This window comes from Trichosurus vulpecula, chromosome 1 (genome assembly GCF_011100635.1).
Source record: "Trichosurus vulpecula isolate mTriVul1 chromosome 1, mTriVul1.pri, whole genome shotgun sequence".
In the NCBI taxonomy this organism is placed as follows: domain Eukaryota; kingdom Metazoa; phylum Chordata; class Mammalia; order Diprotodontia; family Phalangeridae; genus Trichosurus; species Trichosurus vulpecula.
In genome coordinates this window covers 62,688,397-62,701,667 of record NC_050573.1, presented here as the reverse complement: position 1 = coordinate 62,701,667, position 13,271 = coordinate 62,688,397, and the positions used below count along the sequence as shown (strand labels likewise).

The window sequence follows — 13,271 nt, the reverse complement described above, 5'->3', positions numbered from 1 at the left end:
TCTAGCTGTGTGACCCTGGGCCAGTCACTTAACTTTTCTAGACCTTAGTCTCCTCATCTCTAAAATGGTGGTGATAATAGCCCCTACTTCCCAGGGTTATTGTGGGGATCAAAATTTTAAAATGTATATGCATATATACATATACATACACACATACATCCTTTGCAAAGTTTAAAGGGCTACAGAGATGTAGACATCATTATGAGGAGGTAGCCTAGCACAGTAGACGAGTTCTGGGCTTGGAATCAGGAAGACCTGAGTTCCAAACCTGCCTCACACACTTACTAGCTGTGTGACTCTGGGAAAATCACTTAACTTCTGACTGCCTCAGTTTCATCAGCTATAAAATGAGGATAATAACCACCTCCCTGGCAGGGTTGTTGTGAGGATAAAGAGTATTTAGCGCAGTGCCTGGCACACAACAAGGACTATATGAATGCTCCTTCCTTCCCTCTTTGCTTGTCTTAGCGTTCCCAGGCTTAGTATACTGCCCAGCATGTAACACCTGCCTAATCAATGTTTACTGATGACTTGATTGGCTATGTATGCTTTTCTCCAGCATCCCCAGCTCCTTTGACCCATTCTTCCACCACCAGAAGGAAGATGACCTAAACAGTTTTTAAACAGGGGAGAGGCCAGGGGGTGAAGACATGACTGGTTTTAAATGAGGTAGAGACTGGATCGTCTCAATCAGAAGCTGATCTAGAGAAGCCAGAGGATGCAGGCCATAGTTTGTCAACCCCTGCTCCCCATCACTCATCCAAAGTGCAGAGCTGCCCAAGGTGGAGAGGTCATAAAGGGCTGGCTCTAGTGAATAGTTTATGGAATTTTAATCATCTTAATCAATGTATTATGAAAAGAAAGTAAGAGATATTACTCCAAAAGAGAATTTTAAGGATCACGAAGGTTTTGCTCACTGTAAATTGCGGAGGGCTCTAGAAGTGTGAAGTATTGTCGATTCTATTTCACAGATAGGTTTCAGAAGGCCACATTAGTTTTCTTAGGACAAATGTGGATTCTGAGCCATACTTCATGTTTCTAAAGGTAGGAAAACTACTGACAAAAATATGCCCATTTAGTTCTAGTTTTCAAGTAAATTATGATGGTCATATTTCTCACAAATGCTTTTTTATTAAGGAAGGAATAAGACTTAGTACCTGATATTTAGACAATGCCACATCCACGTTTCAGGGAAGAAAGTCCTTTTTCTCTTCTCGGCTCTATCAAGAGAAGAAAAGAAACAAAGGAAAACTTACAAGGAAATGGCTTACACAGGCCCTTGGATTGGGACAGGTTGGCCAGGTACCCATGTGAGGACAAGAGGAAAGTGGCAGGGCTGAAATGACAAAGGGGCCAATCTACACAAAGCTTGCCCCATAATGAAACACACATTTTTTCACCAAATGCAGTTCTTTTCATATTTTATCAATACACATCAAACCTAGAAGCCAAAAATTGAATGTAACTATGGTGTTCAAAAGAAGCTACGCTGACTTTCTTTACATTCAATTAAATTTTGTTCATCATTTATAAAGTAGCTACTAAGTGCAAAGCCTTGAGCTAGGGGAATGATACAAAGATAAAAAAATGACACTGTCTCTCCTCTTAAGAGGCTTCCTAAGGGGATGAGAAACAAATACAGACAATTAAAAATAAGGTAGAGTGTAAAAGAGACAAAGGAGGAATCCCGACAAAATGTTCTGAGGTTCTTCCTAGCTTTGACACTCTGGGTTCTAAGGTCCTCTTCCATTCTGACATTCCGCATAGAAAATCTGAGGAAGAAGAGAATTTTTCAAAAAATATTCCTTCATGGTTTTTTTTAACTCTTACTGAGTTTTTGGTTTTGTTTTGTTTTTTTGTGGTTTTTAAAAAATCTCATTCTTACTGATCCACAGCTTTTCTGCTTCCAGAGCATCTTGGTACACATTTTATTTTGACATTCTCTCCACATTAAAGAGATTTGGAATTTACAGATTTTGTTATCATGACAGCTTCTCATCTTAAAAAAACTATTTGTCTTAGTACAATAGAATCCGAGAACCTCAGAGCTCATCACCTCAGGTCTGATCATTGCAATAGCTGCTGGATGCGGCGGGGGGAACGGTTTGCCTGCCTCCAGTCTCTCCCCACTCCAATCAATCCTCCATTTAGCTGCTAAAGTGATTTTGTTAAAGTGCAGGTCCAATATTGTCTCCCCCCACCCTCTTCCATTCAATAAATGCCAATAGTTCCCTATTTCTTCCAGAATCAAATATAAAACACTCTGCTTGGCATTCAAAATCCTTCATAACCTGGCCCCCTCCTACCTTTCCAGTCTTCTTATACCTTACTACCCAACATGCGCTCTTTGATCCAGTGACACTGGCCTCCCATTCATCTCTCGGCTCCAGGCATTGTCTCTCGCTGTCCCCATGCTTGGAATGCTCTCTCTCCTCTGCTCTGACTACTGACCAACCCACTTTCCTGTAAGTCCCAACTACAGCCCCACCTTCTATGGGAAGCCTTCCTAACCCCTCTTAATTCCAGGTTCTTCCCTCTGTTGATTATTTCCTATTTATTCTGTATATAGCTTGCTTTATATATATATTTGCTTGCCTATTGTCTCCCCCATTGGACTATAAGCTATTTGAGGGCAGGAACTGTCTTTTGCCTCTTTTTGTGTCCCCAACACTTAGTACAGTGCCTGTCACATTGTAGGAGTTTAATAAATGTTTACTGGATGAATGAACGAAAGGTAGCACAAATGTAAGAAACCAGATTTGCTTAGAATTTCATCTACCTCCGCGTCACCTAGGTTCTTACTTGTTAAGGACCTGACCTACAGACCTGGCTCAGATTCAAGCTGGCACATTAAGGGAGTGTTGGCTACAAGCTTCCTAAGTCCCCCATTACCTGGGTATGATCTTTGAGTGTGCTGTGCTGCCCAGTGTCCCTGTGTGTGGCTGAAAGGCTGGCACAGCCTCATCTGTGTACATGTCCCCATCCTGTCGGTGGTTCAAGCTGACCGAATCAGTCATGACCACCAGCCCGGTTTCCTAGATAAAGGGAAACAGCCAAAAGAGCTCCATCAGTTCTGTGACTGGGTTGTCCTCTGAATGGCTGACAAGTATATGAACTGAGACACTCATGTCTTCACACCAGCACGCAGGCAGTATTGCTGCACAACAAGATTAAACATTTTCATATTTGATTTGTTCTAGGATCCAAATGGTGGCACAGGCAAAGGAGAACTGACACATTTGGGGGAATAATTAATTTGTCCATTTAGAAACTTAATAAGCAGATCATGGCTTGCCAACTCTGTAGAGCAAAAGAATACACTATAAAGCTAACGAGCTTTAATCTTTTCTTGAAAGTCTGAATGCTAGCCTAGAATCAGCAGACATGAGTTCGAGTTCCAGCTTCATCACTTACTAGACATGTGACTTTTGGCATGTCACAATCATTTTTAGCCTTGGTTTCCTCATCTATAAAATTGGGAGAATAATATTTGTACTACCTCCCTTACAGGTTTTGTTTGGGATCAGATGAGATAACGGTTGGGAATGTACAGGGCTATATTAATTCATTTTCAGGAATGGATTCTAGATCGACAAAACAAAAACAAAGCCCAGATTTTATTCCATCCAATAAACTTCTGCTGGTAGCAGCTACCATGCCACAGCAGGCAGGAAAGAGTCTCTGAAGAGTTCTGAGCAAAGGGATGACACGGCCAAATCCAGGCCTCAGGATACCAGTGAATGAAGAAGGGTGCACCGGGCATGAGGAGGGAAAACCTGTCAGGAGCTTCCTGCCACCATTCAGGCCAGGGGGCAGTGAGGGCCTCTATGGGGTGGGAGCAGTCATGCCAGGAGAGAGGGGGCAGATGTGGGTAGAGCTGGGAAAGAAGAACTGAACATCCCACCAAAAGCACTGTCCTCACCGCCCTGTGAGATGGGTACTACAAGCAGTATTATTCCCATTTTATGGGTGAGGAAGCGAGGCCCAGAGGGGAGAAATGACTTGTCTAAGTACATGCCAGAACCAGAACCCAGGCCTGGGGCTTCTGACTACAAGTCCAGTGTTTTTTCTACTAGCCTACATTCACCAAAATGTTAGCCAAATTTTTAGTTCCCAATTTTTCCTTTGATGCATGTTGCTTGTCTCAATTAATGTCTTAGCCCAATATATTTCAGAAAGTCCTTTTGGAGGAGAGGAGCTAAGGACAGTATTGCTTACAGTAAATGCAAATCGCGCGTCTTTTGCAATATCCCAGTGCCACGGGAAAACAGAGGAGCGGCGTCGGCGTCTGTGGGAGGACATCCCTGGCCACCAGAAATGCCCGTCTTCCTTGGGGGTCCCAAAAGTATCAGAAACATCGTATTCCGTTAATTCTTGGAAAACCTGAATGCAACCAGGAAGGAGGAGGAAAAGAAGAGATAAAGGAAGAGAGAGGTAAGAAAGAAAAGAGGACAGGGTCAAGGCATGCTACTTTTGACAATTATTGGGAATTATTCAAAAATACTTTTGACCAATTTGACTACAAAACACTTATCCCACATCTCTTCTGTGCAAGGCACAATGCTAGGCCCTGGGCAGGCAGAAGATGACACAGTTCCCATGCTCGAAGAAATTACACTATTTGGGGAGAACAGCATGTTCACAGCTAAATGACAACAAGGTAAACTGAGGAGAGAGAGGAATAAGGTGGCGGGGGGGGTCCCAGAATATACCTTGTAAAGGAAGCGGCACTTAAAAAACTGAGCTTTGGAGGCAGGCAGTTAGAGGTTCTAAAAAGCCGAGATGAGGAAGGAGGCCATCCCCATGCCGAGGCACCTGTTGTAACTATGATAGCTAAGTCTCCCAGGGTCTCATCGAGGAGGCCCTGGAGCTTTGGCAGGACCTTCTAAAGTAGAAAGGTTTCCAGAAATAAATTGTGTCAGTAACATAACTATCAGCCTAGCAAAGAGCAGAGAGACTCACCATTAGGGCCGGGATAGGGATGGCTACCAGAGGTTGATTTTTTTCTTGTCCATGGCAATTCAAAGACCATCATTTATGTTACAGAGGGCTTGGCATAAACGTTAGTAGAGTAAGCACCCGCCATGACAAAATCACTGTTCCTTATAATACTGAGGTAAGTAATTCATGGAATCTGCTCACTGAGGCAGAAGAGGGTTGCAGTCTGCATCAGAGGACGGATGGCCCACGTTGACAGGTAACTACAGATCTTTTCAAGTATTGAAGTTTTAGAAGGTGTTAAGGAAGGTGTTAGATAGGATAACCTTCAAAAAAGGTTACAGTATAGTTGGGGAAATAAAACATATCTGTGTATGGATAAGATGAGAAAGCCAGATAATAACACAAAGTTAATTAGGAATATGGGCAGTTACGTGGTGCAGTGGATAGAGCGCTGGGCCTGGAGTCAGGAAGACTCAACCTCATGAATCCAAATCTGGCCTCAGACACTTACTAGCTCTGTGACCCTGGCTAAGTCACTTGACCCTGTTTGACTCAGTTTCCTCATCTGTAAAATGAGCTAGAGAAGGAAATGGCAAACTACTTCAATATCTTTGCCAAGAAAACCCCAAATGGGGTCATGAAGAGTCAGACACGACTGAAGATGAATGAACAGCAACAACAAAATTAGGAATATAAAATGTGCTAAATGAGTGGTACAATCAGTGAGTGTTAGAAGAGACAATGGAACACAGAACTCCCTTTGGGATAGATGGTCCGGAGAGATGGCTTCAAATAGGTAGATTTAAGCTGGCCCCAATGGCTAGAAATGATTCTGATGAGTAAAGAAAGGAGGGAGAGCATTCCCGGCACGGAATCTGAGCAAAAGCAGGAGGAGAGAGTTTGCTCTGGGGACGGTGAGTGGACCAATTTGGGTGAAATATTGGGTTCTGACAGAGGAGTAACAGAAGAGTAGGCTGAAAAGGAAGGTTGGGGCCAGACTGTGAAGTGCTTTCAAAGCCACAAGGATGGCTGATGATGAAGGTAGTTGTTGGTGCTGACCGACGGCGATGAGTATTAGTAACTGAACTTCGGCAGCCCTCAGCTTTAGGCCCTTCCCTCCTTACCTGGGCAGGAGTCAGCTGAAATCCTGTCTTGAGGAGATAAATACTCTTGTCGACAGTCCCAATACAGACACAGCTTCCTTTAGCACCTCGGACTTTCATGTCAACAACATCTCCAGGTCTTGTCTCGTTGGAGGAATACGTCACTGAAACCTGAGCACAGACACTTCCCACTCACAGCTAGCAGGAAACCCCAACCCCGCCAAATGAATTTCCCTCCCTCTGTTTTCCTTCCCACTCTTAGCTCACCCTACCTGATTTTCAAATGAGGCTTGGACCACCAACTGCAGACTGTCTGTGACTCCTTCTCCATTCTCCCTTACGTAGTATGCCAACAGGCGGCTGAGAGGAGCCATGTTGGGGGTGATTTGAAGATGTAAGTATGTCACGCACACCTCAACCTCAGTACCTTGGGTCTCTGGAGAAGCTGAGCAAGACACATTATTTTGTTAAAAATTTAAATGATTAAATTCCAAACTTAGCCAGAAAACTTGAAGGCATTAAAAATATGTGGATGCAAAAAAGAAACCTCCTAACCCTTAATGCCAACTCTAGTACTAACATCTTCTGGAGGTTTGCTAGCAACCTTGAGAAAATACACTTTCCTATTTGAACCCCAAACTTCTATTCCCATCTCCAGGGATGGGTAGTTCCCTTCCTCCTGAGATACACCTGAACTGCCTTTGAGCTAAAATGCACCAACAGCACCCAAACTCCCCTTTGCTACTCTCCCCGGACTTCTGGGAGCCCTCTACCTGCTTGGAAGGTTCTGGGACTTGAATCATGATGCTTGACTAGGAAAAGGCTAGTTCTGATTACTGGTCTGTCCAAATCACCTCTTTAGTTGTGGATTCTAGTAAAAGGGGAAAAAAACTACACATGCTACGGGTAAGATGTCCATGTAGCACCAACTCTAATACAAATGCTTCACTGCTCCAGGAACACTCATGACATCATCATTCTCTCTCTGACCACCATTTGTGAACACCCTACCCATCTTCCAAGGCCCAGCTCAAAGGTCACCTTCTCCAGCAAGCCTTCACAGGCCCCCAAAATGGAAGGGATCTCTACCTCGCATAGGCTATAGCATATAGTAAGGGTAGAAGAAGCTTTAGACTTAGAGTCAAAAAAACCCTGGCTCCATCACTTACTGGATAATTCACTTTGTCTTTCTGGCTCTCAGTTTACCCCTCTATAAAATAGGGATGATAACACATGTCCCGCCGACCTCACAGGATTGTGAGGGGAAGAAAGCATTTTTGTCAGTTTTCCCTCACAGGAAAGAGAATTTCAAGTCCTATAGAACTGGAAGTTATTCTTCACATGACCAAATTCTAATTTATGCCATATTTGTCTATATGTGTACCTTATCTCTTCCTAGAATGTAAGCCCCGTACAGGCAGGGGCCTTCATTTATCTGCTTAGCTTTTCTGGAGCCTATCATAGTGTTCAGCTTAATAATACTTTACAGGGAAAGGAAATTACCAGTGGGGGAATGGTATGAACAAAGGCTTAGAGGGTGGATATTTAGAGACTAGTGTGACCACCTCACTTATGTTTATGCTAGAGAATATGAGGTAATATCCTTGAAAAATTAGGTGGGCCCAGACTGTGCATGGTTTTGACTGACTAACTATGGAGTTTGGACTTTCTCTTGGCAGTACTGGGGAGCCATTGATGGTGTCTGACAAGAGGAGGGCTGTACTCACTTGTTCCTGGGAGGTGGGTTACATTGCTGGTCTGGTCTGAGGGAAGCGCATCTCTTTTGCTTCTTTGCCGTGTAACATTGGCAGACTGCAGGCCCGACTGCACAATGTTGCCTCGTGATGCAACTTCATAATATAAAGTAAAATCACAAGGACAGGTGGACTTTACAGGAAAACGGACTTCGTCCCCCACCTTAGGGAAGAGACAGCAGCTGAGAGGGAACCTGAGTTATGCTAAACAGAAACAGATGATACGAACACACCAAGATGTCAATGACCCTGAGCCCTCCCAAGTCCCCAGACAAAACGACACAAGGTTAAGATGTTCAGAGGTGGGCAGAGATCCCCTTTGCTCTCTATCTTAGAACAGGATCTGTTTGTTTTGCCTTGACAGAGCCCAGTATATGAAGGAACGCAGCAGTGGGGCACAGATGAGGTACTAGGTCTTTCCAATGGGACTCAGATCTGAGAGTTCCCACATGTCCTGTTGTGACAAGCCCACTTCCCTCTTCCCTGCTCAGACCACTTCTGGAGCACTGTCTTCTGCTCACTCTGGAAGCCACATCTAAAGAAGGACCTTGATCATCTGGACCATATCCAGAGGGCAGAGACCAGAATGAAGACTATGGGACATTTAGACTAGAGGCCTTAGGTGGGCTGGGTTCACTGGTTTCAAATATCTGACAAGTCATCATGGGTTAAAGGGGAAGGACTGTTTTGCCTGACCTGTGCAGGAAGAACGAGGGGCTTCAGGGAGACAGATTTCATCCCTCAATTTAAGGGAGAACTTTCTAGCAATAGGACTTAAGGGCTGCAAAAAGAAGTTCCCCTCTTGCCAGAAACACTGCAGACAAGATTCCAGCCTCACTTAGAGGCTGGGCTCAATGCCCTCTGTGGTTACCTCCAATGTTTATGTCACACAATCTGCTCTGTTCAGTTCAGCTGCTGAAAGGCATTTCCCCAAGTAGCCATACTGGGCATCATGTAACAAGATCTGGCTTTGGCTGCCTCTGGTCTTCCCTGTGCTTTATGGAGATTACCCACCCAGGCCCAGGGCAGGAAGGCAGGAGTCACAGAATCACAGATGTGCAGCTGGAAGGGACTTCGGAGGCTGTCTAGGCCAATCCCCCTCATGTTAGAGATGAGGATACTGGGGCCCATGGAGGTTAAGGGATTCACCCAAGGTCACAGGTTGTATGTAGACCTAGATTTGAGCCCTGGTCTAGTCGCTCATTTACTAGCTGTGTTTCCTTGGACAAATCATTTGATCTAATAACTAGCACATTGATATAGCCGCTACTCTGCACCTGACACTGTGATAAGCACTTTGCAAATGTTACCTCATTTGACTCTCACAAAGCCCTGGGAGGTGGATGCTATTTTTATCCCCATTTTACAGTTGGGGAAACTGAGGCAAATAGAGGTGAAGTGACTTGTCCAGAGTCATACAGCTAGGAAGTGTCTGAGGTGGAATTTGAGATGGGGTCTCCCTGACTCCAGACCCAGGCTCTATCCATGGTGCTACCAGCAGCCTCACATGATCTCTCCGCTCCTCTTCTCTCAGATGAGCACAGTCCTAGTCCTCCTTATCTCACCGGATAGTTCTATGGATTAGAAAAGGTACTGTCCACTCTCATTGACCCCTTGGTTCTTCCCTTTCCCTTGGGATCTGTCTGGGTCAGAGTTTTCGGAACCCTGACAGTCAGAAGTTGCAAATGTGTAAGCAAATACTACGAATAGCTCTCCTTTTCCTGGCAGGAGAGGAAAGTGGGGAGGTGGGTCCTTTTCAGAGCCGTGATAGCAGCGGCTGCTTTCTAACTCAACTACAGCTCAACTCTCCCACCTCCCTTACTGTACTAACACAAAAGAGATGATGTGCTCAATCACAAATGTTTATTAAGTACCTATTACGTGCAAGTGGCTATGCTAGATGTCATTTAAGTGTTATGTAAATGTCAGCTATTGATTTTATTATTAAGAAATCTGACCTGGATGATTTCAGAAAAGCCTGGAAAGATTCACATGAACTGATGTAAAGTGAAGTAAGCAGAACCAGAACACTGTACACAGTAACAGCAATATTGTATGATGATTAATTGTGAATGATTTGCCTCTTCTCAACAATACAGTGATCCAAGACAATCCCAAAAGATTCATGATGAAAAATGCTATCTGCCTCAAGAGTCTGAATACAGACTGAAATACACTATTTTTTCTTTCCTTCCTTTCTTCCTTCCTTCCTTCTTCTTCCACAAAATGACTAATATGGAAACATATTTTACATGATTGAACATGTATAACCTATATCAGATTGCTTACCATCTCAGGGAGGGGAGGGAGCAGAGGAAAGGAGGGAAAAAGTTTGGAATTCAATTTTTTTTTGTTAAAACGAAGGTTAAAAATTGTTTTTAATTGGAATACTGTTACATTGTTGGTGGAGTTGTGAACAGATCCAGCCATTCTGGAGAGCAATTTGGAACTATGCCCAAAGGGCTAGAAAACTGTGCAAACCCTTTGACCCAGCAATACCACTTCTAGGGCTGTATCCCAAAGAGATCACACAAGTGGGAAAGGGATCCGTATGTACAAAAATATTTATAGCAGCTCTTTTTGTGGTAGCAAAGAATTGGAAATCAAAGGGATGCCCATCAATTGGGGAATGGCTAGACAAGTTGTGGTGTATGAATGTGATGGAATACTATTGTGTTATAAGAAATGGGGAACATACAGAATTCATAATAACCTAGAAAGACCTATAGGATCTGATAATGAGTGAGGGGAGCAGAACCAGGAGAACACTGTACATAATCACAGACATACTGCTTCTGTGATGACTAACTTTGATAGACTTGGCCCTTCTCGGCAATACAAGGTTCAAAGACAGCTCCAAAGGACTCATGATGGAAAGAGCTATCTACATCAGAGAAATAATTACAGAGTCTCAATGCAGATTGAGGCAAACTATTTGTGCTCTCTCTCTTTTTTTCTCTTCTTTTTTGTTTTTTTTTTCTTCTTTCTCATGATTCATTCCATTGGTCGTAACTCTTCTTTACAACTTGACTATTGTATAAATAAGTTTAATGCAAAGGCATATGTAGAACATATATCAGATTCCATGCTGTCTTGGGTGGGGAGGGGAGGGGAAGAAGAGGAAGAAAATTTGGAACTCAAAAATTTGTGGAACTGAGTGTTGTAAACTAAAAAGTCTAAAAAAAATTTAAAATTGTTTTTATATATAATTGGGGAAAAATAAATTATTATTAAAAAATAAAAAAGACATCTGACCTGGTAAGATCTACTTTGAGCCTTAGAAGTGAAAATTATAAAAATAAATAATATTAAATTATAGAATGATAGTTTTTTAAAAAATAAAGCTTTAGTGATGCCTTTGTTTTTATACCTTTTATATTACAATTATTTCCAGTTTATTCCTTTGCTCTCCTTACCCAGTCCCAAGTGAGCCCTCTCTTGTAACAAAGAAAAACATGTAAGAAAAGAAAAACCATGTCTAACACAACAGGCAACATTCTATACCCACAGTCTCCCCCTCCCCACTTCTTGAAGGAACAGAATGGGGTCTATTTTCTCATCTTAGCTCTAGGGCCATGACTGCATAGTTTAATCACATTTGGCCAAAATGAAATTGAAGAGTTTTAAGAGTTGGAAGAACCTTTAGAGGTCATCTAATCCACCCCTCAACAAAAGGTCATCCAAAACAAAATGGGTGCCTGTTATTTAGAGAATGGCTAAACTAAATGTCGTTCATGAATGTAGTGGAATGTTACTGTGCTGAACTAAATGACAGATATGACTGGTTCAGAGAAACCTGGGAATGCTCATCTAAACTAAAAGAGGGAAAAGAATAGAGCCAGGAGGACAATGAATACAAAGGCCAAAGGACTGAGGAAGCAAATCTGAATGACTTCAGAGCCCCAATCAAAGCAGTGCCTTTTTCAGAAGACTGATGATGACACCTGCCATCCTTCCATCTCTTGGCAGAGAAGTGGGGGCCTGTAGGTACAGAATGAGGCTCGCCCTTTCAGATATGGCCAATTCTTTGGTTTGTTTTATTTGTTATAATAGAGGGTTTCTTCTTTTTGCAGGAGTTAGGGTAGTGATGGGGACAAAAAAGTTTCTTAAAGAAAAGAGTATCAACAAATGGTAGTTCAAGCTCAGTGCTGGTGAGAGTGAGTACAGTACCGCAAAGGCAATCCATTTTATTTTCAGATATCTCTCACTGTTAGAAGTTTCTCTTCCTATTAAGACAAATCTGTGATCCTGTAACTCTAGAGCCACATGAAAGAAACCTACTCCCTGTTTCACAAAGCCTAAGAAAAGCAAGGGAAGGAAATAGAAGAGAGGATCCTAAGACAAGAATTTTCTAGCCCTTAAGAGTTCTAGTCTAGGAGGGAAGAGACTTGGGTTCTAGTTTCATCTCTTCCATTAATCGGCTATGAAGACCTGGACAAATCATAAATCCTGTGGATTTCCATTTTCTCACCTGTAAAATGAAGGGGGTTGGAAAAGATGATGTCTGAGGGCTCTTCCAACTCTGACATCATTTCAAATTGTAATCATTAATACAGCTGGGACACATAATCCTAAATCCCAAGGAATTTATGTGATAAATGTGTTACATACATCCTTGGGTTCATAGGATGACAACCTCAAAACTGGTCTAAGCACTCATCTATACCCTAAGAATTTCAGATTGGAAAAGAGAACATTTTTACTGAGCTGGAAACACAATTAAAAAGTCGTCATGCGAATAGTTCATAGGACAGTGCCTGCTAACACACTAACAAAGCTTCTGGATGAAATGATGGAATTGTTTATGCAAAAAGTCTTTGGCTAATTGGAACACACAGTAACGGGAGCTGAAGATCCTTTGTTCCCACAGTTGCAAGAAAGGCCTTTTCCAGCTTTCCCACAGTGGAATTGGTTTAAATCAGAGCGTAATAAGAACAATGTGTCCAGATTAGCTGTGCAGAATCCCGTTTGTGTTTCCTTCCCAAGTAAGTCCTGTAAAATATGAACTACCCATTCAACTTATATAAAATGCAGCAGCTACAAGACCTCAATTGGACTGGACTGACTCTCGCCTTCAGATGAGTAGCATCATGTCTGGACTTTGGCTTCTATGACTGTGAAGCATCATTCTCAAGATACTGACAGGTGCCGTTTGTAGAGATTCAAAGTCTATAGCAACTGGTTATCATTACCAAGCAACACCTTGGCCAGAGCCCAGGCTGGCTGTGAGGCCAGCGACAAGGAATGCAGTACTGAGAACAATGGAACTTTGCCCCCGGCCTGACTCCTGCGTAGGAGCACCAAAAGTCAATGTGAAACTGTTACAGAGGCACCATGGGGTCCCAGTAGTTAGAACTGGGTGGGTGGGTGGAGTCTGTGGGCTCATCCAGGTGTGGAGAAAGGACACTTCATGGGAAGCTCTACTCCAAGCTCTGACATTGACTGGCTCTGTTACCTCTGACATCTCACGTTC

The 13,271-nt window shown here is 43.0% G+C and overlaps 1 protein-coding gene across 1 annotated transcript in view; it reads right to left on the bottom strand.

Moving 5' to 3' along the window:
- Positions 1-13,271, bottom strand: part of CPAMD8 (C3 and PZP like alpha-2-macroglobulin domain containing 8) — a 161,272-nt gene that overhangs the window by 97,898 nt on the left and 50,103 nt on the right. The window contains exons 14-19 of the mRNA XM_036734810.1: positions 7,772-7,961; positions 6,317-6,489; positions 6,066-6,215; positions 4,219-4,383; positions 2,893-3,035; positions 1,158-1,220 (exon numbers count right to left, since the gene is read on the bottom strand). Coding sequence (XP_036590705.1) covers positions 1,158-1,220; positions 2,893-3,035; positions 4,219-4,383; positions 6,066-6,215; positions 6,317-6,489; positions 7,772-7,961 — 884 coding nt within the window. The remainder of the gene's footprint in view (positions 1-1,157; positions 1,221-2,892; positions 3,036-4,218; positions 4,384-6,065; positions 6,216-6,316; positions 6,490-7,771; positions 7,962-13,271) is intronic.